This window comes from Callospermophilus lateralis, chromosome 5, assembly GCF_048772815.1.
Source record: "Callospermophilus lateralis isolate mCalLat2 chromosome 5, mCalLat2.hap1, whole genome shotgun sequence".
Taxonomy (NCBI): Eukaryota; Metazoa; Chordata; class Mammalia; order Rodentia; family Sciuridae; genus Callospermophilus; species Callospermophilus lateralis.
In genome coordinates this window covers 18,391,977-18,418,368 of record NC_135309.1, presented here as the reverse complement: position 1 = coordinate 18,418,368, position 26,392 = coordinate 18,391,977, and the positions used below count along the sequence as shown (strand labels likewise).

Sequence of the window (26,392 nt, the reverse complement as noted above, 5' to 3'; positions counted from 1 at the left end):
CCATATCTGTCCATCTTTGCCCCAAATGACAGGATTTTGATCTTTTCTATGGCTGAATAATTTCTTTGTGTTAGTGTATATATTTATATCTCATTTTCTTTATCCACTCATGGGGCGGTGGATGCCTTGGTTGATTACTTTTGCTATTGTGAATAGTGCTGCATTAAACATGGGAGTGCAGGTGTCTCTCTGATGTAAGGATTGACATCCTTTGGATGCATACCTACTAGTGGGATTGCTGGGTCATACCACGGTGGCTCTGTTTTTAACAGCACCTCCGTATTGTCTTGCATAGTGATTGTATGAATGACATTATCGCCAGTGCTATTTCCTTTCTCTGCATCCTCGCCAGTGTTGGATATTTATTTGTCTTTTTTATCATGACCATTCTACCTGGGGTAAGATAATGTCTCATTGTAGTTTTAATTTGCATTTGCCTAATGGTTAGAAATGTCGAGTGATTTTTGTACATGTTGGCCATTTGTGTATAGGAGAAATTTCTGTTCAGATCATTTGAGGTTTTTTTTTTTTTTTTTTTTTTTTGTACTGGAGATTAAGTGTACAAGGGCACTTAACCACTGAGCCATATCCCCAGCCTTTTTTATTTTTTTCCTTTAAGATGGGGTCTTCCTGAGTTGCTTAGGGCCTAAGTTGCTGAGGCGGACTGAACTCGTGATCCTCCTGCCTCTGCATCCCCAGCTACTGGGATTACAGGCATGAGCCACCACGCCTGGCTCCTTGGCAGACTTTCTCTTGTCGTACATTAGTCAAAGTTTAAAATAAATCCTCAGATAAATTTGGAGCAACATAATTGACTTCAAGAAGAGCCTTTCTTTAGAAACTCAGAATTGCAATTATCATTTAGACTAGTAAAATATAATAAGTATTTTATAAGCTGAGATTAGTTAGAATACTAATCTAGTATAGTTTAATTTACAATCATTATGAAGTATACCATATGACAAAGTTTTTATTTAATATACATTGTATAACCTAGGACAAATATAAAGCAATGCTTTAAACCTTAAACTGAAGGTTTGAGGTTATCATCGCTGCGTTTTTGGGTTTTGAATGTCACGTGACTTATCTCCTGTGATCTCTGGTTCTGCCTTAGCTGTGGATGCACCACGAACCCCTTGAAATTCCAAATGATAGTTCACATCAGGGACGTGACCCAGGCCTCTTCTCCCGCTTCATTCTGAAGCCTGTTCTTTAGTGCTCTTCCATCTAACAGCGAATCCGCTTGCTTATCCAGGACACCTGACTTCTGCAAGGTTTTTCTGCCATCTTCTGTCAGTAGATTCCTCCATACAAATGTCGGTTTTCACCTTTTCCGACACCTGTGCTTCCCCAAACAAGTGGTATCTCCTTGCTCTTCTGGCTCGGGGACTTTCCCCCTCTCTGGTCTGATAGCATCGTGTCCTGTGTCCGTAGAGACAGTTTTGTGAGCTCGTCCCATCTTGGAGTCCTGAGAGCAGTGTTCCCTCTCCTCCGAGGGGTTTCACTCAGAGACTTCTGAAACTAAAAGCCGAGGAACGCGCCTGGATTCCGGTCCCCCCCGGGACGAGTGGTTTGCAGTACTCCTCCCTCTCCGAGGCACCTTCACCATGTTCTTTTCCTTTGCTTCTTGTTTTGATAGCATCCCACTCGTGCAGCTTTGCTTTTCCTGCCTGTGCTTTTGGGGGTCTTATCCACACAGTCCTTGCCTGTACCTATGTCTTCAAGTCTTTCCTCAGTGTTTTCTTCTATAACCAGTGATTTTCTAGAGGGGGTGTGTTTGAGGTGATTAGCACATGAATCCCTTTTCCCAGTGGTTATCAGAGGAGGAAGCCCAGTTGTGTCCCCACAGAAGCAGCGTGGGAGTCCTAGGTGTCTACATTTGCTCTCTCTGCATCATCAGGCGAGGGGCCCTTCAGGAGCAAGCAGCTTGCAATAGCATCCTAGCAATTGAGTGAGCTCCAGTAGCATGCGGCTCAGTGCCTGCTAGACCAAGTTGATGAGCCCCTCCCTGGCCCCTCATGGCTCAAAGGATCCCTGACGGGTCACTGGTGCCCATCTCTTCCCACCAAGAACATTATCAGGACTACCCAAAGAGATGTTCGAAGGGTATCCCCTTCTTCACCTTCATCCTCCACTAACAGGAATGGATGATTGGCCCTCACCTGTCACTGGGTAAGTGGAACACAGGAGAAAGTATCGTATAGTGTGAAGTCAAATGGCTGGACCAGAGTGTTAATTGAGGCTCTTCCCTGCTATCAAAAATTTTTATTTCCTGACATTAGGACTAGAGATTGATTCTCTTTAAAACCCCTAAGATAGACGACTACAGGTAAAAGTGCCTTCTTGTGTTCTAGGTTATTTAAAGCTCCCAGGCACCCTGAAAGCAATCCCCCCTTTTACACATGAGGATCAGAGGCTTGTCCCACGTCACTGAGCAGCAGAACTGGCTTCAGAAGCTGGTTGCAGAGCCAATGCCCACTTTAGACTATTATCCAGTCAGAAGGCCCCAATTGTGGCCTTCACCCCATCTAGCCACAGTCCCATGGCTGCTCTGGAGTAGAGGGTTCAAGTACCAGTCCAGGGAGGCCAGAGTCTCCACTCCTCCACCTGCTGAGCAGGCAACGTGGCGGGTCCTGGAGGGCAGGGTCCTCCTGGGGAGATGCGATAGTAGGGAAGCCAAAGAGCACAAGGTAGGGAGCCAGGTGTATCCCAAGAGGAGCCTGGGAAGGGGACCCACAGGAATGGTGGGGACAGGGCTGTAGCTCTTTGCTTTCAGCTCCTTGTTTATCTGGATTTGTTCTTGGCTTGTTTCTCTTCTGTCTTGTGTGTGTATGTGTGTGTGTGTGTGTGTGTGCATGTCTACCTTTTAGTGTGTTTTCTGTCTCCCTGTTCACACCCTCCTCCCAGTGGCTTTAATATGAACCTCTCTTCATACAATGGCCTTTCCCATTCAAGGTGCCTCTGAGAACAGGAGTGAACACCCCCAGGTGCCTTTTGGCCTCCCATGTCACCTGCCACACCCCATCACAAATCCATCTGAACCGCAGGCTTTCTCACACTCTTGATGCCAGCCCCACCTCCCTCCTTCCTCACACGCCCCCTCCCCAGTCAGAGCTGGTGTGCAGTCATGCAAGGTGCTCTTTAGAGCGTGGGCTCTGCCCCTGCCCCAGGGACCACTTCTCCAGGCCTGAGATATGGCGCAGGCTCTTGTGATTTTAACCAGCAGCCCAGGTGCTGAGCTTCAGCGTGTGGGGTTTCCAGTCCCACCTGCTGGATCTTCTGCCTGCTTCCACACTGGATGTGTTCCTGGCCTTCCAGCATGTGCCGGGCATCACACACAGGCCATCTGGCCTGTTAAGCCCACGCTGCTGGAGGGAAACCTTGGCACCTGCCCGTGGCTGCCCCCGCCATGCTCAGGAAGCCATTACAGGCCAACTTAGTTCCCTCAGCATCCTGTCCAGGCTCCAATGGGGACCTGCGTTTACTCCCCGAACAGCCTCTGTGGCTCGTTCTGTTAGAAACTGTGAGCCCCACCTCCGCACCCCGAGACCTCACACCCATTCTGGACTTTGCTCTTATGGTGAGTCAAGAGTTGCCCTAGCCTTGTCCACCACAACGAGAATTCTGAATTTCATCCAGTATGGGCTCCATCTGCCCACCTGCTGCCCAGCTCTGCCAGGCAGGACTCTGGAAGAACAATACCAGGGGTTGAGCTTGCCCTGCCTACTGCTCTGGCTGTCTTTTTTTTTGTCAGTTTACAGGTAGGTCTGCTTGCCCATTAACAAGCCCACCCACTCCTCTCCCCACTCCTCAGTGGTGTCTGAAGACGTCTCTGGCCTTGGCTGCAGGCATGTGTTGGAGGCCCAGCACACTGGGGGGAGACGGTGTGGCTTGGTTTTCAATGGAAATGAACCCCGCTCCAGGCTCCAGGCTGGGTGAGCTGTGCTCTCCCCAGCTCAGGGAGCAGCAGGCCAGCATGATGGCAGGAAAGGAGGAGCAGCCAGCAGTGGCACACCTCTGCCCTCGGGGTCCTCGGTGTAGCAGATGAAGTTTGCCTACCTCACTTGGAGGGGGCAAGTGCCTTTCCCTAACCAGCTCCTATTCATCTCTCATTATTGGCTGAGGTTTCTCTACTGGGGTGTCCACCTGCTGCAAGAAATAGCCCCCACATCTCTGGTGACTAACGTGATAGGAATGTGTTTCTTGCTCACGTAATAGCTCATCGGGTATCCCCGGTAAGCAGCGGCCATTCAAGTGGTCATTCAGAACCTAGACCTCTTCCCCTCTGAGGCCACAAGAGTCAGTGACCAGGAGACAGTCCCACTTAACCTTAACCACTTCAGCCTGACACAGGTGACTTTACCTCACCTTCCACAGGCCGGAACTCCATCCTGTGCCCCACCCTCCCAGCGGCAAGGGAGTCTGGGAAGTGGCCCTGGGGACCAAGGGGGACACAAACAAGGGTGAACACCAGGAATCAGAGCCACAGTGTCACATGCTCAAAGCCTAAATGGGGTGTCTCCTTTTACATTCTGATCTACTATTCTGAACTTTTCCGTCACGGACCTTGTCATTCACTGCATTAATTAGATATTTAAGTGTTTCTGACTACCTGTTCTCACCTGCCACAGTAGAAGGGGAACACAGTAGTAGGAGCAGAAACAAGTTCCATTTCACTCGCTGCTTTATCCCCAGTAGCACCATCAGCATCTAGTGTGATGTAGGCACTCAGTAAGGTCAGTGGAAGAAGGGGAGGAAGGAGGGAGGAAGGGAAGGAGAAAATAATAATTCAGGTGAGGAAGGAGAAAACAAGGTGAACGAGGAATGTCTGGGTGGGATCCTAACTCTTGCCACTAATTCTGTAGCTCTGTGTCGATTATTTAATTCTATGAGCCTCAATGTCGATTATTTAATTCTATGAGCCTCAATGTCCTCATATGTAAAGTGGTAAAAATCACTCTTACCATACAAGTATCACTGTGTGACCAAACTGAGGCAGCATCTCAAGGTTCCTAGCACAGTGCCCGACAGGGGCTAGGTAAGTAACACAGCAATCGCTCTGCCTGCTACATATATCCTATATTATAATGTAGGTAGAGGCTGTACTTCCCCAAACACTGTAGGAAACGCTTCCAGAAAGTTCTTACAGATGCATCTTTGGGCTGAGTGTGCATTCCTAAGAGCACATGCCGGTGCTTCTTTTCTGGGAGCTGGGGGGACATGGAGAGCCGGATCCCTTTGGCACATTCCCATCGTGCTTTCTCTCCCTCCAGGTTAAAGTTAAACAGCAAGAGGAACCAGCTGGTCAGAGAGCTGGAGGAGGCCACCAGGCAGGTAGCAGCTCTACACTCACAACTGAAGAGGTGAGTGGTGGCCCTGGGTGACCGGCCCGCTGGGGATGGCCAGGTGCAGGTGTTCCCAGGTGGCCCAGCTGAGATCTGGCCTTGACTTGTCTTCTCTGGCTCCAATGTAGATATGTGAAAGCTCAGCAATGGTGGTGAGGGTGGCAGGGACAAGGTCTTTCCCCTCCCTGAGCGGCTCCCACTGAGAAGGCCCCGGTCGGGCACTGGCATGTCTGAAGAGGCCTCTGCTGCTCCGCTCTAGAGCAAGAGGGTCCGGCCTGGCTCAGGAGGGCAGCAGTGCGTCACCGGAATTGACATCAGCATTTTGTGTTTATTAGATTTTTTTTTTTCAATGGTTGCCTTCTTTGTGTAGCAGGTGCTACTGCTTTTCAAATGGCACTTAGGATGTCAGGTTCCCTTTTAAAGTAAATATTTTAAGGTAGAAAAAAAGCTGATTTTAAGAAAAACAGTAAGAAATATTTCAGGTTGGGTTCAAATATGGTACAATATCATGGCCAGCTGCGGAGTTGCACGCCTATAATCTCAGTGCCTGGGAAGGCGGAGGCAGGAGGATCTCGAGTTCGAGGCCAGCCTCAGCAATTTAGCAAGATCCTGTCTCAGTGTAAATAAAAAGGGCGGGCTGGGATAAAATGCACCCGGGTTCTCCCCCCAGTACCGAAAAAACAAACAAAAACAAAAACCCCAGCATCATGAAAATGCGACGTGGCCAGGGGAGGATCAAGAAATGCATAGGAGGCAAAGTGGACTTTCAGGCATCTCTGTTGGGTTCAAAGTGCGGCCCTGCCACTCTGGTTATGTGGCCTTCTTGGGTGTGTATTTTCTCTGCGGTGAAGTGGCCGCCAAGCGGGCCCAGTGGGACCGCATGTTCTAAGAGCCCTGCTTCATTCTCCGACACTCACACACAGTCCCAGCAGCCCACTTCATTAACGTTCTGGGAAGTCACTGTCCCTGTTCTCCCTGTCCCCAGCCTCTCAAGCAGCATGCAGTCCCTGTCCTCGGGCAGCAGCCCTGGTTCCCTCACATCCAGCCGGGGCTCCCTGGCCGCCTGCAGCCTGGACTCCTCCGCCTCGGCCAGCTTCACTGACCTCTACTACGACCCCTTTGAGCAGCTGGACTCGGAGCTGCAGAGCAAGGTGGAGCTTCTGCTCCTGGAAGGCACCACGGGCTTCCGGCCCTCGGGTTGCATCACCACTATCCACGAGGACGAGGTGGCCAAGACCCAGAAGGCAGAGGGAGGTGGCCGCCTGCAGGCCCTGCGCTCCCTGTCTGGCACCCCAAAGTCCATGACCTCCCTGTCCCCACGCTCCTCCCTCTCCTCCCCGTCCCCGCCCTGCTCCCCTCTCATTGCTGACCCCCTTCTGACTGGAGATGCCTTTCTGAGCCCGCTGGAGTTTGAAGACCCAGAGCTAAGTGCCACTCTGTGTGAGCTGAGCCTCGGGAGTGGCACCCGGGAGAGATACCGGCTGGAAGAACCAGGAGCAGAGGGCAAGCCTTTGGGCCAAGGTGGGGAGCGCCGTGTCCGCAGGGTGGGACCAGGAGTGGGAGGGATGCTTTGTTCTCAGGGCCCCTGTGGTGACTGTGGCCGACACTTCCTAGGTGCCAGGTCTTCGTACGATAGATGCTTTAGTCATTCAGGAGACACATCAGCTCTGTATGTGCTGGGTGCTGCACCAGGCCTTTCTCTTGGTGAACTTACTCATTCAACAGATGTTTAAGTACCTACTAAAACTGAAGGCCACATCCTGCACTGACAGATGCATTCAGCAGACAGGCCACGTCCCAAACACTGGGTGAGTCCCTCGGTCAGTGGGTAAGACACACAAGTTCCTGTTCTCAGGAAGCTGATTTTTCCTTGGAGACACAGGCGAGAACATGCACCCAGAGGAAAGTACCAAGAAGTACATCATGCAGGGCATGTGATAGCACCTTCAGGCCAGAGAGGGACAGCCAGTTCACACTGGGTTGCAAAGGAAAGTGACCTGGGAGTAGAGGCTTAGATGACAAAAAGGAGCCAGCTATGAGTCAGAGAGGGCTGTGAGTTAAGCGAAGGTCCATTAGGAGGAGAAATTTATCTTTAGCAGCAACTACATAACAACGCACAGTACTTGTCATTTACTGAAGATGTACTATATATGCTGGTGAAAGAGATTGCTTCTCCTTTGCCCATTTCACAGATGAGGACACTGAGGTTGAGAGAGGCAACATCGCTTGCCCCCAGTGACCCAGGCAGCAAACAACAAAGCTGGGATTGGGACCCAGGGTTTGCCTATCCCAGAGCCCAAGAGCTTTCTAGCCATGCCCCTTCCCACTATGATGGGAGTCAGCTCAGTGTTTATATGTGTGACACTCCTGGTGCTTGCCAGCCCCACCAATTTCATTTGGCTCAGGACCTGATGGTCATTACAGAGCAGGTGCCCAGTAAGCTCACCTGGGGCTCCTCAGTTTTCTTGGCACCCCGTCCCCGCAGCACACACACCCAAAACACATGATGACTTGACCCAAGTATACAGAATTCAGGGACCATTATGCACATTTACCCATGTTAATCTCACAACTCTGAAGTGGGGTTGATATTATCCTCATCTTACAGATGGAAAAGGCAAGGCACAGAGAGGTTAAAAGACTTGTCTTAAGATCAGTTGCACAGCAGTGACAGCATGAGGATTGGTCCCTGCCCAGGTCCCCTCTGTAGCATATGTCCAGCTCTGTCTGCAAATGGCTCAAGCTCCTGGCTCCTCATGAGGCCAAGCAGGAGAAGCTGGACCCATCTCAGCCTTATGACTCCAGGAATGGGCAGGGCAGACACTCGTGGGTCCAGAATTGTCCATTTACTTTCAAGAGCCAGTGGGAGCCAGCCCTGGTTAACCAGGGCTCTGAGTGGCAATGGTTTCTTTAGAAAAGGAGCCGAGAGATCCCCGGGGTTCCCTCATCAAGAAGGGAGTCTTGCTGGGTGCTCTCAAACAAAAATAAAAACAAGCCTCCTCCTACAGCAGGTGGCAAATGGTTCCCTGGAGAGGAAGGGGGTACAGGTGGTGCCTCTCACCAGGCTGTAGGGGTGTCTCTGACCTTGAGCCGCTCAGGACACTCAGACCCCTGCTGGGTCCTGGGGAATGACTCCCCTCCCCTCCCAGACGGTGTCCTTGGGGCTCCTGGGCCAGAGACTACACCCGGGGCTGGACACATTTCCTTCGTGCCATCTCTCGAAGCCTCCCCCGCAGAGAGAGCGATGCCAGCCAGAGCTCAGACGCTAAGCAGGTTATGCGATTAGGGCCGCTGCTCAGTCAGCAGACAAATTAATCTCCTTAAGTGGGTTAGTGGAGGGTGGAGATGCGCGGGGCGAAGGCGGGAGGTCTCCTGGGCTCGGCGTGGGATGCAGGCTGGGAGAGCCGCTTCCCGATGCCAGCACGTTTCTTCTTCTCCCTTGTTCTCCTGCTCACCCCTCCTCTTCCCAGTCACTGTGCCCCGACTCTGTGCCCTGCCATGTGGTGAGCCCCTTTCTCCCATCTGTCCCCGGTACCTGGCACACAATGGTGCTTAGAAGTGTTGGCCGTGAAGTTGCAAGGCCTGGATCTGTCCTTTCCCCACCCGACAAGGGCCAGAAACTTTGTAGCCCTAAACCTGGTGACAGGCCTGCATACCACAGGTGCCCATTATTTGGGTCAGGAAGGAATGTGCATAGTGTGGCGCCACACCTAGCTGTGAACCCCAGTCAGACTCAAGGACTTGTGCTCAGGGGAGGAAGCGGAGGGGGAGAGCAGGGACCTCATCCTTCGCTTGGCTCCTGCTCAGAAGTCGGGCCAGTACTTCTGCTCCAAGTGTGTAGGGACGGGCCTAGAGGACATCGCCATAGTGATAGAGGTGGACAGTGGTAATGAACTTGGTGGAGCCCTTGGCCTGGACCAGGTTCTGCACTGAGGACTTCGCCTATGCTGCCCCCATCCCTGCCCCCCCCCACACACCGGTCTAGAGTAGGTGTCACCATCTCCATCCCACAGAGGAGCAATCTGGGGCTTAAAAGGTTAGCTGTGGCCTAAGGTCATAAAGCTGTGGGGGTGGAATTGTGTCTACACCCAGACAGTTTGAGTCCAGGGTCTAGCGTGTTCACCATCCTTTCCTTGCTCCGAAGCAAAGCAGGGCCTTGCTCAGAGCTCAGAGGTGGTTGGAGTTTGGTGGGACAGAGGGGAGTCAAAACTGTGAGGCCAACCCCTGTCCTGGCGTCTGATCCTGCTCTCTTTCCTTTTCCCCCCTCCTCCTCCAGCTGTGAATGCAGCCCAAGGGTGCGGCCTCAAAGTGGCCTGTGTCTCAGCCGCAGTGTCAGACGAGTCAGTGGCTGGGGACAGTGGTGTGTACGAGGCTTCTGTGCAGAGGTGGGTCCCTGAATGCTGGTTCTGTGTGTCCAGGGAGCTTGACCCCTAGGTGTGCAAAGCGGGCCTGTGGGAGCACCTGGCCTTCGACCCCTCAGGTGCACAGGAGGTCATTTGTGACAGCTCCCGCTGCCCTCACAGCCCCGTTTGGGACTGTGCCTAAGATGCAGCCGCAGAAACCCCCAGGCGTGGCTTTCCCTGGAGCTGCTTGGGATCTTTGTGGGATCCAGTTCTAGGGCAGCTATTGCCTGCCAGAGAAGCGTGTGCTAGAAAAGGGAAGCCCTTTAAGAGGCACCCAGAGCAAAAGGGGTGGAGGTGGGGTCTGGAGGGATGCTGGGCACACCCCATTGTTCCTCCTGGAGGGCCCGGGTGACAGCCTCCCAGAGAGAACCGTGTCTCCAGAAATTGACTGTCCCAGGGCCCCTGCAGGGAAGCTCACTCCCTCTCCCGGTGCCTTTCAGACTGGGTGCCTCAGAAGCCACTGCTGCATTCGACAGTGACGAATCAGAAGCAGCAGGTGCCACTCGGATTCAGATTGCCCTGAAGTAAGTGGAAGATGAGGACAGAGAGGAGGGTTCTGCAGGGGCTCCTTCTCCACCCACGGCCTTTACCAGCGTTTACCCTCATGGCTGCCTGGGGAGGAGGGCAGAACCGGCAGGACCTGTTCACCAGCGGGGACTGTTCACCACCAGGGAGGCTCTGAAATAAAAGCGTACCTGCTTCTTCCCCACCTCCCCACAGATGAGAAACACAGGTTTCTAAAGACTGTGACTCACCCCAGCACCCGAGCTGGGCAGTGGCAGAGCCAGAACCAGGCCTGAGACCGCCTGCCCGCCAGGGTGTCTGTTCATTGTCACTGTGGCATCTGTCCATCCCCATTCGGATTCCAGTGATTTGGATCCAAGTTGAACACGGGGTAGAGGGAGCATGGCCCACATAAGCGTGGTTTCCTCTTAATGGAAATGACTTCCATATTTTTTTTAAGTAGGAATTAATTGCTAGCATTTCAGTATCAGAAAACCTCCCATAAACTTCTGGCCTCTCTTTAGAAGTTCAGAGGACTGACAGCTCCAGACCTGCCTCTTTACATGGCACCGTAGCTCCAGGTCTGTGTCGCCCGGTTTCCCCGCAGTTCCCACCAGCCAATAGCCACATCTTGTTATTATTGAGAGAGAGAGAGAGAGGGGTGTGTTACTAATAGGTGTTGCTCTTGCCCCTTTTCACTTCAGGTATGATGAGAAGAATAAACAATTTGCAATATTAATCATCCAGCTGAGTAACCTTTCTGCTCTGTCCCTGCTGCAAGACCAGAGAGTGTGAGTATGTGGCTGGGCGCTTGTGTGTTCTCCCCTCACCCTCTCTGGTTATCCCTGGGGAGACTCTTCCTCTCTGTCCTGCAGGTATCCGTGCATGGGACTGTGATGCTAAGTGTCAGTCCTGTTCGTGCCCTTACAGACACCATGGCAAGCTGCTGTGGGCAGTCTCCATTCCTTCCCCAAGGCATCCTGGGTACCTACCTCAGGATGGGGTGGCGAGCCGGTCCTTCATGGACCCTGCCCCTCAGGACTTCAGCCAAGAATGGGCACAGTCCTGTTTGTCTTCTCAAGTGTTCTACCCAGAAAGGAGCCTCCCTCTCTTCAGAGTTGATGCCAGTTTTTTGGCCAGGATGTGACTGGGTATTCCCCGGAGGCTGATGGGATGGCACACACCTCTGCCGTCTCCCTGTTGGTCTTCCCCCTGCAGACCGGGTTTAGTTTCCTCACACTCATCTGAATGCCTGTTTTCTCCTGTAACTAGACCGTGAGGCCTAGCGGACAGCAATAGGGGCAACTTCTCGCCCCCATAGGGGTGGAACATGGGGAAAGAAAGATGGAGGGTGGGAAAGCCAACAGAGCAGAAGGAAGACAAGACTGGACCCTTGGGTCACTTCCAGTCTTTGCCTGTGCAAACAGTGGCAGGACGAACAACCTCCCCGTCTCGCTGGTACCCGTGCAGGGGTATCTGGGACAGTGCCTAGAGGGCGGGGGTCTGGCCCCGAGGATCAACACGTCTGTGGTTTTGCTCAAATCCTCAAGTTCTCCTCTGAAGAGGTTGTGGCACTTTGCCTTCTGTATATGAAGGGCCTGACGGTCCCCCTGCCCAGTAGTCACAGGCATCCCTCGCAGATCCCTGCACAACACCCCCAGCTTGCCTGCTCCACTGCACTTTCCTGGGGGATTTTAGCAGCTGAGAACCAGCACATCAGCCTCAGACCCGGGTTGACCCGACCTTCCTGGTGGTTCTGTCCCCCTTTAGGAACATCCGCGTGGCTATCCTCCCTTGCTCTGAAAGCACCACCTGCCTATTCAGGACCCGGCCCCTGGACGCCTCGGACACCCTCTTGTTCAACGAGATGTTCTGGGTGTCGGCGTCCTACCAAGCCCTTCACCAGAAGACCTTACGAGTCGATGTCTGCACCACCGACAGGAGCCACGTGGAAGAGTGCCTGGTGAGGGCTGCATCTTCTGTCTGTCTGTCCGTGCGTCCATCTGGCCTTCAGTCCTTCTGGGGACTGGTCCACCCTGAGCTTTGAGAAGGCTGGAAGGAGAGGCAGGCTGCGGTGTGGGTCAAGCCTGGATTCCAGGCAGAGGTGTTTGCATGGGGGACGTTGGGGAGCTCCTCTCCAGCGAGGTGGCATAATGGACCTGAGAGGACCTGGACGACACTAGCCCTGTGCCTCAGTTTTACTTCCCAGCCTCAGGGACAAGAAACACATAGTCACACAGACAAGTTCAAATCCCACCGACCACTTGCTGTATAGCTGGGTGACGTAAGGCAAGTTACTTAAAACGTCTCTGCTTTTCAATTTTCTTGCTAATAAAATGCAAATAATTCCTCCCTCACGCCCGTCATCAAGGTTACATGAGGATTCAGTACATGTGAAACACCGAAGTGCCTGATACATGGTGGGTTCTCATTAAAGATGAGGCCTTTGCTGGTCCCCTAAGTGCCCACTCCATGCTGGGTGCTGGAGGCCCGTGGGAGAATCCCTTAGATAAGGAGCCAGCTCAGATGGCTGACACTCAGACAAGTTGGCAGGGACCGTGTTGGAAACGTGGGTTGAGGTGAGAGGAGGAAATGTGGGTCCCGGGCAGAGGACCCATGCGGGCTGTGTTTGCCTCTCCGTCTTCCCCACCTCCTTGACAGGCTGGTCATCTGGTGAACACAGCCTTTGCCTGGAGCAGGAGCATCTTAGCTGTCCAGCCTTGCCTGGGTCTGCTTCTGCTGGAACACCCTCTCTGGTGGAACCGTGGAGCCACAGGGAATGTCAGTCCTCAGCCTGGTCATCAGGCCTGCCCTTCCCAGCCATCACCTGAGAATCTCCACTTCTCGGTCTCAGTTTCCTTATCTGTAAAATCTCACTTGTGCTGTTTCCTTAGCAAGCTGTTCTCCCGGATTCAATGAAGCACTAACACCACGCTTCTCAAACTTTGCACCGAGTTCCCTGGTGCTCCGCTTAAAATGCACATTCAGATTCAGTAACTCTGGAGTGTGGCGGGAGATGCCCCCAGGGGGTGACAATGCTGCTAGGCCCTGGGTCACACTTTGTGTAGCAAGGATGTAGGACGGTGTCTGCACTCACTCAATTCCCACTGGACATCACTTCCCACCTCTCTTCTGCTCAGCTGGGGTCCATAACAGGGTTGCTGCCATTTATGGTGATACCAATGCCAACAATAATGCGGTGGCAGGTGTACATAGGATGAAATGCATGAGGCAGGCATTGAGCTAAGTCCCTGGCATGCATTCTCTCTGTTGATCCTCGCTGCAGCCTAATGAAGTAGGTACTGTATATCAGTAGGGAAACTCAGGCTAAAAGAAGTAAATGACCTTCCCTGAGGTCACATGGCTGGAAAGTTGCAGGAGCCATATTTGAACCCAGGCACATTCCCCTGGGAAGCCCACCCACACCAGACCCAATGTGCTGTCTCTGCCAGCACAGGGCTCCCTGGAGCTACAGGTGGGCATGGTGGCTTAAAGGGTTTGGCAAGCGTGGTGGACGTTGAACGAAAGAACAGAAAGCTTTTTCAGCCCCAGACCTGCAGTGAAGCCTTTCCTGAGCCTGGGCATTCCTACATGAGAGGAGCCCCAACCCTATTTTCTTCTCCTAAGTGGATCCCTTTTATTCCTCTTTCCTAATTGAACTCTGGCCATTGCTGGTTGCCATGGCAGCAGCCAAAGCGCTCATCTCACCGCGGCTTCTCTCTGCCTGTGGCCAATGGGAAACCTCCTTTCCCGCAGGAGTGCGGACGTGGAGTGTCAGGCTGTCGTGTTTTGGTGGCTGGAGGAGGAGAGGAAGTGAGACGAGAGGGAGAGCGGGCTTGCTGCTCCCACGTGGAGTCTCCCTGCACTGCCGGGCAGGAGGAATCCCCAGTGAGGTTCCAGCATTTAATGGGCCAGCACTACTGTCTGCATGTCTACTGTTGGGCCAAGAACTTCACGTGTGCAGAGTCTCATTCCATCCCCCACCCAGCCCTTGGACAAGGAACCCATGATCTCCATTTTGCAGAAATGGGATCAAGACCCAGAAAGGCTAATAAGTCACCTGCCCAGCTCGTCCTGCACGTGGAGAGACAGAGTGGATTTGAATACGAATTCCCCTCAATGCCTCTCAGGGTTTTTGTAAGGGCTCTCATGTCCCCAGACCTATATGATGGGTTTAGGGGGACATGTGCCTGCCTTCCCCAGCACCGCAGGTGGCAGTTCTACTGGATGCTCTAGAATGGTGTCTCAGGGGCCCTGGCTCTCTGTTATTCAGCTGCTGAGCCCAGTGTGGGCAGCTTAGGTCCTGCAGAGGCAGCCAGCTTCCCAGGTCCCATGGGGAACATCACCACCGCTCCCCTGGCGCTCCTTCACTTGGCAAAACCCTAGCCCTGCTAAAGTGACCTCCCCACCTGTGCACAGCTGGACAGACCATGCACACGACCTCGCTACACAGTGCTGACTTCTCATGATCTGTTGCTGCCCAGCCCGAGACTGCGTCTCCCGGACCCTTTATTCCCACCTGTGCGCAGACACTCACCCCGAGAGAGGAGGCTGAACCGAGTGCCCCGGCCCCACCCCCCCATGGCTGCTTCTGCCTGTCCTCGGGGCTCCTCCACACTCCTGCCAGAAGCCACCCCCTCGAGGCCGTCACCCCACCATTGTTCTGCTCTCTCCTACCCCCAGCTTTCCCTCCCCTACTGAGTGCAGCCTCCCCCCGAGTCGAGTCGCAGCATGCTGTTGTTTCTCTTCCGTTCACAACAAACAGGCAAAACCCCTTTCGTCCCATTTCCATCTCCAAATATGACACGATTTCTTCCCTTTTCTTTATAGCAGAAGACGAAAGAGATCACTCCCCTTCTGGAACCCGATCTCAGAGGGCTTCTGGCCTCGTGCTTTGCTCCTCGTGGTCACTGGTGACTTCCCAGTCACTCAGCACAGTGGCCCCTTCTCCACCCTCATCCTCTGAACCGCCGGCGACGTGTGGCACGTTGCCTGCTCCGACTTCCTCCACGTTTTCTCTTTATCTGGCTCCCCTGTCACCTCACCTTCACGGTGTTCTTCCCACGTCACTGGCTTCTCTCTTGGTCTCCTCTGCTGACCCTTCCTCATTTCCCTGACCTATGTCCGAGGGCCCCAGTGCTCCATCCTAGCTGATCTCCGCTTTCCTAGTCCCTTCCTTGGTGAACTCTCCCCGTCTTCAAACACGCTGCCAGGTGTATGGTTGCAGCCTAGGTCTCTGCTTACCTCAGACCTCAGATTCACAGCGCCTGTTTGCATCTTCTCTTACACGTCTCGAGAGTACCTCAAGCCACCCTGGCCACAAGAGCACGTCGATGTGTCTCCCTGTGTCTTTGCCATCTGGGCTGATGGCAACCTATTTGTCTATTGCTCAGGCCAGACACAGTGGCCTTTCTTGTTCTCCCACCCCATCTTGTGCAGTTCACCTTCTAAAGATCCCTAGAACCCAACCACGTCCCCCGGCCTAAGCCACTGTCATCGCTCACCTGAGTGATTGCAGCAGGCTCCTCCTTGGTCTCCCCACTTTTATTGTTTTCTCCTTTTTTCTTCCGGAAGCCAGAGCAAAGCTCTTCAAATGTGATCCGGTCCCTGGCCTGGCTCTGCCAGAACCTTCAGATGGCTTGGCTGCACCTGGATCGACACCCGAGTCCTTCCCAGTCTCTTCAAGATTCCACAGGAGTCGGCCCCTTCTCCCTCTGGCCTGCCTGGGCTCCTCCTCCTGGCCTTCCCACCTGCTGGGTCCTCTCTCTGCCACCCTCTAGAAACTCGTGGGCAAGATTCCCTCCCTGGTTCTGGGCCTTACATCATCTTCCCAAAGTGGTCTTCTTCCCGCTCTGTGTAAAATTTCACTCTCCCCTCCCTTTCTCCCCCCTACCTTTTTATTGTTACCTAACATTTTTTTATATTTCATATGTCTTAGGATATACATTATTTTTACTTTTTGTCATTTCAGGTGGCAGATGATAGTTTGATTGGCAACTATTATTTTTGCAGTGCATAAATAATAGTATACTTTATAATTGATGTATCGTGATTCAGTGAAACCCACAGTATGGAGTTTACATGTTGATTTGTCCATCTGATTCTCCTAGATTCCAAAGTCAGCTCATAAGGGCAGGGATATTCATCTGCCTTAAATCCTGCTGTATCCACAACACCTAGAACGTTGCCTGGCCCTCAGAGGCTACTCAGCAAATGTGTATATATTGAATAGATGAGAGAATGCATGAAAGAATGGATAAATGAAAGTACACAGATGATCTTAAAGTCCATCCATTTGCTGGGTGCAGTGGTGCATGCCTGTAATACCAGCTCCTCAGAGGCTGAGGCAGGAGGATCTCAAGTTCAGGGATAACCAGGATGACTTAGTGAGACCATGACTCAAAATGAAATTTTAGAGAAAGGTTGGGGATATAGCTCCATGGCAGAGCACTTGCCTGGCATGTGCAAGGCCCTGGGTTGAATCCCTAGGACTGCTTCAAAAGTGTGCATGCAGTTTACAGAGGTCACACCTATGCGCCATCCCCAGACAGATGGTATGTGTTGGTAGAATTAATACTAATCTGATGGAGGTGTCACGCCTCAAGGCTGTGCTTGCCCTGCTCCTCAAACATAGCCTGTCCTGTTCTGCACTGTAATAGCCCATGTGTTTGTCCATCTCTCCTGGAAATTGTGAGCCCCTTGTGGAAGAATCATGACCTGCATGTTTCTCTGGCGACAGAGTCTGTGAAGGGCTCAGGTAATGTTTGTCAAATGAATGCATGAGTAATGTACACATACTTGTGTATATTTACGTTTATTCGAATGCTTAAAATATACAAGCATTTGTTTCCTGAACTGACTGTCACCCCCACCTCCTGGTAGCCTACAGGTAGGAGCCGTTCTCTGTTTTTCCAGATGAGGAGGCAGGTGCCAGGTAAATCAAGTGTCAGCCATGTGTCAGCTCCCCCCCGCCCCCCAGCACTGCTCTCCTAGAAATCACCTTTATCCACCCAGACGTAGCACAGTCCGTCCTCCGCTCCACTCCATCCTGACGTAGGTTGAATATCTCTATCCAAATTGCCTGAGACCAGGACGTTTCTTTGGAATATTTGCATATACATATCTTGGGGATGGGACCCAAGTCTAAGGAGAGGATTCCTTTATGTTTCATGTACCCCTCCTACAGCTAACCTGAAGGGAATCTATTTATAGACTATTTGTAATAATTTTGTGCATGGAACAAAGATTTTTTTTCCCTTGTGGCATCACATTGGTGCTCAGAAAGTGTTGGGTTTTGGAGCATTTTGGATATTGGATTTGGGGATTAGATATGTTCAGCCTGGAGAAGGAGAAAGCAGGAGAGTCTCAGGGGGACTGAAGAGCCCCTTCCACATCCTGGGATCCATCCCTGACCATGTCCGGCTGCAGGCCCTCTTTGCAAACTGCTGTTGGTATTTCTACCAGCCACGGGCACAGCCACTGATGTGAGGGAGAGGAGGGGAAGGAAGGTGAGCTAAATCCCAGACCTAACCAGGGCTTTCCAAAAGAGGAGTGGCGGAAGCACTAAAACCTGAGCAGTGATTGAAGTCAGTTTGTGGTTCCTCCCGCTAAGAAGAAACTTGCAGTGAAGCCTTTCTTTATGACATTATATCTGATTTGTCCTTTGGTTGCAGTTTATTTTTATCATAAGGAGTGTATTTATATGATTCCAAGGAAAACTGTATGGAAATCTCACTAATAAGAAATCCCACTGTTCCCCCATCCCTGATTCTACCCATCTACCTTTTGATGGAACCATTTTGATCAGTTTCTTCTTTACCTCCCATGAGTTCTTGATTCATATATGATCATGTGATCATGGCTCACTCCCTTTGTGCCTCAAACATGGTACAATGAAGGGTATGTAGAAGGTACTGGGTGCAGTGGTGCATGCCTCTAATCCCACTTTACTTGGGAGGCTGAGATAGGAGGATCAACAAGTTTGAGGCCAGCCTGGACAAGTTAACAAGACCCTGCCTCAAAATAAAAAGGATTGGGGCTGTGGCTCAGTAGAGCCCTTGCCTGGCATGCATAAGGTCCTGGGACTGATCCCCAGCTCCCCCCCAAAAAAAAATAGATAGATAGATAGATAAAAGATACATATGTTCTCCATTTTTAATACACAAAACAGTATACCATTTCTTTGGGATGTTTGCTTATACATGGCATCCTGTTGTGCACCATGTTCCCTTTCTCCTTAGCAATGTGTCCTGGACACCTCTGCATCAATACAAAGAGCGTTAATTTTTTAACCTGCTACATAATCTTCCATTGTATAGAGAGGTTGTACTTTATTCAAACAGTCCCCTTTTGCTGGACTCCAACTTGTTTGAAATCTTCTGCTACTAAAAAAGGAGTCAAAAATGAAGATTCCTTTTCATGGGTCATTTTCCCATTTACCCTGCTCATGCAGGGCTGTCTGTGGCCCAGACATCCACAAGGAGAATTGCTGGTCGAAGGGTTAAATGTATCTGTATTTTTGCTACCTATCACCAAATTCCCTTCACAGGGTTTCAGCCCTTTTCCATTACCACCTGCTAAGTGAGAGACTGCTTGTTCCCCTAGCCTCCCTGAGAATGTGCGTTGTTGACTTTTTGATGAGTGCATGTTTTGTAGGGGAGAAGTGAGTGATAGGTGGTTTTTTGCCTGACCTGTAATTACTCGGTCAATATCTCGTTCCTTAGAGACTGCTAGCTCCTAGGAGATGAGACTGTTTGGGGACCTTCATTATCCTTAGAAGGTACCACACGACCTAATGCTCATTAGGGTTAATGTAGGAGAGGTCCCCAACACCAAACATCAAATAAGCCAAATTAAAAACTGGCAAATCACTTGAATAGACATTTTTCCAGAGATGGCATACAGATGGCGAATGTGCACAGGAGATGTTCAGCATCACTAATCATCCAAGAAATGCACATCAACACCACCTTGAGATATCACCTCCCACACATTAGGATGCTGCCTATCGAAACACCGCAGAGAAGATACATAGCAAGTGTGTCATTGTGGAGAAAGTGGAACCCGACGCAGTGTTGGTGGCATTATAAAACAGTGTAACCGCCATAGGAAACACAGTGGAGCTTTCTCAAAATATTAAAAATAGAATTATCATGTGACCCCAGTAGTCTCACTTCTGGATATCTATCCAAAAGAACTAAAAGAAGAGTCTAGAAGTGGTATGTGCACACTTGTGTGCACAACTTCACTTTTCACAATAGTAAAGAGATTGGAAGTAACATAGGTGTCCATGGATAGATGAGTGGGTAGACATTGTGGTCATGCTCATGAAGGAATATTACTCAGCGATGAAAATGAATGGGCTTCTGATACACGCTACAATGTGGATGGACCTTGAGGATGTTGTTAAGTGAAATAAGCTAGTCGCTAAAAGACATACTACTTGATTGCACTTACATGAGACATCTAAAGTAGTAAAACTTACAGAAATAGAAGCATGGGATTACCAAGGGCAAGGGGATAGAGGACAGGGGCACTGTACTAAAGTGTAGCACTTCGTATTTGCAAGATTCAACAATTCTGAAGATCTGTTTCATAATAATGTGCCTATGCTTAATACTAAGGAAACATACCCTTAAGATGATAAAGGTAAAAAAAAACCATGTGGGTTTTTTAAACACAATAAAACAGAAAAAGAAAAAATAGGATAGATGCTCAGGAAAATATTTGTTGAAGGAGGGCTTGGGGTGTGGCTCAGTGATGGAGCATATCAAGGTGCTGGGTTCAGTTCTCAGCACCAAAAAAAAAAAAAAAAAAACCAACAGTACAGAGATGGTGGTGCATGCCTGTGGTCCCAGCTACTAGGGAGGCTGAGGCAAGAGGATTGCTGGAGCCTGGGAGTTTGAGGCCAGTCTGGCCAGCATTGTGAGACCCCTTCTGGAAAAAAAAAAAAAGAAAAGATTTGGCAAATGAGCTTGCCGGTGAGTGAATGAGTACTGGAGATGATGCCTAGTCCGTTCTTAAGCCTCCATCTCTACCTGGCAGTGGCAGTGTGGTGGTATTTTCCATATTGTCCCCAAGAGCCAAATTCTGAGGACACCTGGTCACCCCCTATTTATATTCTCTTTCCTCCACCCCCCACAGGGAGGTGCCCAGATCAGCCTGGCAGAGGTGTGCCGCTCTGGGGAGAGGTCGACTCGCTGGTACAACCTCTTGAGCTACAAATACTTGAAGAAGCAGAGCAGCGGGCCCAAGGCAGCTGGAGCCGCGGGCCCCAGCCCAGGGCCTGAACGCACGGTGAGCTGGGGTCCCATCCCGGAGCCCTGACCCCTCACACAGGCGGCCGCTGGAGGGTGGGGGAGCCTCTTCCCTAGCAGAGTCAGGTAGGCCGGGCTCACTGGTGTAGGAAATGGGGTGGAGACGAGGAAGGAGTGAGAAAGAGGACAGGAAGGCGGGGCCGTTACTAAGGGGTGAGAACCTGCTCTCTCTGCGTCCCCCCTCCCCACCTTCTGTGTTTTGCACCATCTAATATCACTTGCCTGCTAAACACCTTAGTTCACAGTTGTTTAGAAAGGGAGAGCCGGGGTGGAGCGCTTGCCTGGCCTGTGTCAAGCCCTGGGTTCTGTTTCCAGCACCAAAAATCGAGTGGAAAAGAAGGTCGGAAGGTAGAAAAGAAACCTTCCTTATGACCCTGCTGTGCAAGGCCCGTCCCAGAAACCAGAGAAGAGGAGCGGGGAGCCACCGCAGGGACAGTCAGAAGGCCCCTGTCCCCAGCCGGCTGCAGGGCTCAGGCACGCAGCTCTCTGAGCCTCCCTGGTTTTCCTGTGTGAGCCTTGACAGGTTGCTGTGAGGTCTGAACAGAGCAGGGTGTGGGGCTTGAGAAATGGTGACGGTTTCGCCATTATTCTGACTTACTTAAGAATTTCACATTTGCCTCTTTGGGGTTTAAAAAAAAAAAAAAATAAGGTTCCTGTCTTAGTGCTTTGTAAGGACAGAGTCTTGCTCCCCTGAGTCGTGGCCGGTAGTCTACTTGGCCAGCGGATGTGGACCTCGAAGGGCAGGAAGCCGTCTCGGGTATTTGAATAGGTCAAGTGTGCTAGAGATGAGGTTCCAGGTTCAGTCTGTTTTCTCTTTCTCTTTCCTCTGGTCTTCTCTTGTCATCTTCTGTACTCCCTTTGTGTCTAGTGCTGTCCTGTTACATGCAGTGCCCCACAGCTCAGAAAGATGAACCAAAATTACACTAAAATGTCCATCAACCAGCTGCAAAGCTCAGGGGCACACCCTGGCCCCCCTCACTCTGGGGAGACAGTGAGCTGGCCAAGGTCCTGAAACGAAGCTCCTCCCCCTTCTAGCACTTGACCCTGAGTAAGCACCTTCCACTCTCATGCACAACTGCCTCCGTCCCATCCCTCAGGGGGACAGTAACGCCTGCCTATCGGGATCATGGTGGGATTAAAAGGATGCTATGCATAAACTGTCCACCTCGTTCCTGGACAGTATCAGGCCTTCAATTGATTTTTGTTCTTTCTTTCCTTTCCCAAAAGAAAAATGTCAGGAATTATCCAGACTCTGACCTGTGCTACCGGGGTCCATTGCAAATTCACCATTGGACCAGAAAACTGCAGGTCCCAGTTTTTGCTATACTCTCAGTTCCCATTTGCTGGGTGCCAATTGTGTGCTAGGTGTTCTTCTGGGTACTGTGTATAAATTGTGTGGATTGGTCTCCATGGCAACCCTTAAAGGAGACTCAGAGGTTAGATCGCTCCCTCACGTCACGCTTCCTCACTGCAGACACCAGTCAGTAGAGACGGTCTTCCTCCAGGATGCCCTCCCGGAATGCCATCCCCGATGCTTGCTGCAGTTCCTGTTCCCAAACATGCAATCCTGGTCCTTCCCATGTCATTGGGTTACTGATGGAACATGTGTTGGTCTCCCTGACATCTCTGTTCTCCTCACAGTCAGACCTGTGATTCTCTCACTTAATCTTCCAAAACCCTACTGAGCAGTTCCACATGCACACAGGGTTATTCTCTGGAGGGAGAGGAACCAGGGACTGTAGTTCTGGGATGTAAGTGACACTGGGCAAGACACCTGGCCGCTCTGGACTTCAGTTTGCACCCTCAGTTCCCCAGGAGGGTCAGGGCTCTCAGATGCTCGGACTCCTGGCAGGTCGGGCAGCATCCATGGTCCCTCCACTGACCCTTGGTCTCTGCAGGACGCTGTGTCTGCCCTGCTGGAGCAGACGGCGGTGGAGCTAGAGAAGAGGCAGGAGGGCAGGAGCAGCTCACAGGTGCTGGGAGACAGCTGGTAAGTGAGTGCTCCCTTGGACCTTCAGGGCCACTGGGCTTGGACCTGGGTCCAGGGATGAGATCCCCAAACACCAGGGCAACCAACAGACAGGTTCTCCTGGGGGCACTGAGAACCTTTCCCCTCATGAACTGTCTACAGGCAACAAGACACTATAGCCTGGTATGGTAGTTCCTAATATCCCTGTCCCTCTGGGTGTGGTGACATACACCTGAAATCCCAGCTGCTCTGGAGGCTGAGGCAGGAGGATCCCACATTCAAGGTCAGCCTGGGCAAATTAGCGAGTCCTTGTCTTAAAATAAAATTTAAGAAAAGGGCCAGGGATGTGGCTCAGTGGTTGAGTACTTACCTAGCATGCGCAGCTCTGGGTTCAGCCCCCAGTGCTACCACCACCCTCAAAATAATCCCGTCCCAATTTGGCATTTTGTGTTCCATGGATCACCTACGCAAGGTCACACCTAATGTTATTCATTGTCTTGCACTGACATTTCTTTTGCTTTTTTCTTGGGGTGAGGGGTGGTGGGTACTAGGGATTGAACTCAGGGACACTCAACCACCGAGCCACATCCCAGCCCTATTTATTGTTTTGTTTAGAGACAGGGTCTCATTGAGTTGCCTAGCACCTCACCGTTGCTGAGGCTGGCTTTGAACTCGAGATCCTCCTGCCTCAGCCTCCCAAGCTACTGGGATGACAGATGTGTGCCGCCACATCCGGCTGATATTTCTTTTGGTTAACAACTTTTTGATCAAATTTTTATTGGTATAAATGAAAAATTTGTATCATATGCCATAAATTAAAAGTTCATCAGTAAGGATTGCATTTGGCTGCTAGAACAGGGAGCAAAATAATATAAATAAGTTTCTTTGTTACTTAAAAAGAATATAAGAAAGTTATCCAATTCTGTTAGCATGGTTATGTTACTAGGAACCCAGGCTTCTCCTCTCTGCTTTGCTGTCTTTACTATGAGACCTCCGTCATCCAGGCTGCTTGATAACCCAAGATGGCTCTGGACTACCTGCCCTCACACAGTCATTAGTCAGGAAAGAGGAAAGACCAAAGAATGTGCCTCTGGGAAATGAAGGTATAGCTTAGTGGTAAAGCAGTTTCCTAGCATGTACAAGGTCCTGGTTTTTAATCTCCAGCCCCACAGATAAAATTAAGCTGCATACAATTTCTTTCTTTCTTTCCATTTTTTGTGGTACTGAGGCTTGAATTAAGGGCTCTGCGCTTGCCAGGCAAGTGCTCTCCCACTACACTGTGTGTCCAGTCCTACACATGATTTCAGTGTGGCTGGTAGTCTCAACTAACCCAGCCCTAGTTTCATTTTAAAAAATAAAAGAGACATGCCTGTGCATCTTTTCACCAGGAAGCAGATAGGACCGTCATACGACTTCTGGTTGCTTCTCCTTGTCCAGTCTTGGCCTCTTGGCCTGCCCAACTTTGAGGGAGACTGGAAAATTAGGACTGTTGATTACAAGTTCAAAAGTCAGATGTCCATCACTAAAGGAAAAAAGAAGGAATGGATATGGAATAGGCCAGGCGCCAGGTCCCCCTCTGGAGGTAGCTGTGGAAATCATAGCACAACGAAATGAAAACAGCACCATGGACACCTCGCTGGGCCTGACATCTTCCAGCTCCATGTTACAAAGGAGCTGAGCCAGTGTCTCGGTGCTTCTGCCAGGGAGACTGACTCGTAGACGGGACAGGAACTGAAGCGGGGTGCAGCATTCTCACTCTGACCTGATGCTCTCACAAGCAGAAAGTTCCAATGGCACCCTTGACATTGACCAGGGTGGCAATCCTGCCCTCTTCGTTTTTTGTGTGTCACCTTAGCACTTTCTAATATCTTTTTTAAATAGACACACAATAATTGTACAAATAGTGTTGTCTTTGAGACGTATGTGCATTGTGTAATGATGCCGTCAGGTTAATTAGAATGTCCATCACCTCAAACAGTCCTTGTTTCTTTGTGCTGACACCCTCAGAGTCCCCTCTCCTAACTCTTCTGACATGCACCGTACATGCTTGGCCATGGTCACTCTTCCGTCCAGGGCCCACCACAGTGGGCTCCTCCTGTCTATGCGTGACTTCATACCCCTCCCCTCACCTCTCTTCTTCCCCCACCCACCTCCCTCTCCAGCCCAACATAATGCCCTCCAGACCCTCCCACGTTTCACAGATGACCAAGATTTATGGCCCCGAGGTCCTCCCCGTGTATACATGCCACGTTGTCTTCATCCATTCGCCTGCTGATGGACACTTGCACTGCAGCAAACCTGAGAGTACAGGTGCGGTGTTACTGCAGAATAACTCACATGCAGAAAGCGGAAGCAAGTGGACTCAGCTCAGCCAACCTCCAGAAACTACAGAAGCAGAGCGGCACCAGCACCGTGGGAGCTAACCACGCCTCCTTCCCGTCTCTGCCCTCACCTCCTCTTACCTTGACTGAGCCTCCCCTGAAAACTGGGGGGGGGGGGGGGGATACCTAAGACCCAGGGTTTCTGGAAAAAACTGGAAGAGAAGCTGCTAATGAAGACAAACTCCAGAGCGTATAGTAGACACTTAGTAAGTGACAGAAATTATTATTAGGGAAAAGAGATCCCAGCCAGGATTGGCCACTGCCTATGGATCTTGCCATCTGGGAGGAAGCAGAGTTTGGTCTTCAGCTCCTGTGCTTGGAATTCAGACAGATGAGCATTCAGAGGTTAGCTCAGCCAACTTCCTGGGGCATGCTGGGTTCTGGGGTGTGGTCTGAGCTCACTGGGTGATTGACAGGTGCCGCCTGGGCTGAGGACCACCACTCTATCTTTTTTTTATTATTGTTTTTATGTTGGTTTTATTTTGTTTTTTTGGTACTGGGAATTAAACCCAGAGGTACTTTACCACTGAGCTACATCTCTTGCCCTTTTTATTTTTTTATTGTTTTATTTGAGATAGGATCTCACTAAGTTGCTGAGGCTGGCCTTGAACTTGTGATCCTCCCACCTCAGCCTCCTGAGTGGCTAGAATGACAGGTGTGTACCTCACACCTGGTTAGGACCACCACTCTAAACCTCCGTTTCCTCCTCTGTGCAGCAGAGATTTTAAAGATAGCCATTATATCATGGGGATTTTGCAGAGTCCATAAAATGATGCACGTTAGCCCTTAACACAGACCCTGACCCAGAGGAAGCTGTACGTTGACTCTTGGATTATCTTTCTGTTAAGCCCCACTGTATATATTTGGTCTCAGAAGGAGCCTTCCCTTCGTATCTTTGACTCCGGAGATCACCAAATGTTTTCTGGAAAAGGCCAGATGGCAAATATTGTCGGCTCTGTGGGCCATATGGATCCTGCCGCAGCGCCTCCAGACTGCTTCTGTGGCATGGGAGCCCCTGGACAGTCTGCAGACCGGCCACCCCGTTTGTGCTCTGCCGACATGTCCTTTACGGACACTGAAATTTGCATTTCATATCATTTGCACCTGCCACGAATTAGCCTTCTCCTATTGATTTTTTTTTTCCAGACATTTAAAAATATAAAAACGATTCATAGCTTTGACTGTCCAGAAAAAATCGGTGGGCTGGACTTGTTCCACCAGCTGTAGCTTGCTAACCTCTCTATTAGTCCTCTTGGACCGTTTCTCCCTGTGAGAAAGAGTACAGCGAGGTTCCTGGAATTTTTGTGGGATCTTTTGTTTATTTTAGGGTCCTCCACACTGTCTCAGCCTCTGCCCCCCCCCACACCCTACTCTCTGGCACGACTGTGTCACCCTGTACTGTAATTCACACAGCCCAAGATCTGATGCCAGAAATAGGCCCAGGACCTGTCTCCCAAAACCCTGGCACGAGATC

The 26,392-nt window shown here is 51.0% G+C and overlaps 1 protein-coding gene across 2 annotated transcripts in view; it reads left to right on the top strand.

Moving 5' to 3' along the window:
• The window catches only part of Wwc1 (WW and C2 domain containing 1), a 146,644-nt gene that overhangs the window by 101,007 nt on the left and 19,245 nt on the right, over window positions 1-26,392 (top strand). For both annotated transcript variants that reach the window (XM_076855690.1, XM_076855691.1), the window contains exons 10-17: window positions 5,274-5,363; window positions 6,331-6,866; window positions 9,622-9,730; window positions 10,189-10,272; window positions 10,957-11,043; window positions 12,023-12,215; window positions 20,396-20,548; window positions 22,467-22,558. In XM_076855690.1, the coding sequence (XP_076711805.1) occupies window positions 5,274-5,363; window positions 6,331-6,866; window positions 9,622-9,730; window positions 10,189-10,272; window positions 10,957-11,043; window positions 12,023-12,215; window positions 20,396-20,548; window positions 22,467-22,558 (1,344 nt within the window). The remainder of the gene's footprint in view (window positions 1-5,273; window positions 5,364-6,330; window positions 6,867-9,621; window positions 9,731-10,188; window positions 10,273-10,956; window positions 11,044-12,022; window positions 12,216-20,395; window positions 20,549-22,466; window positions 22,559-26,392) is intronic.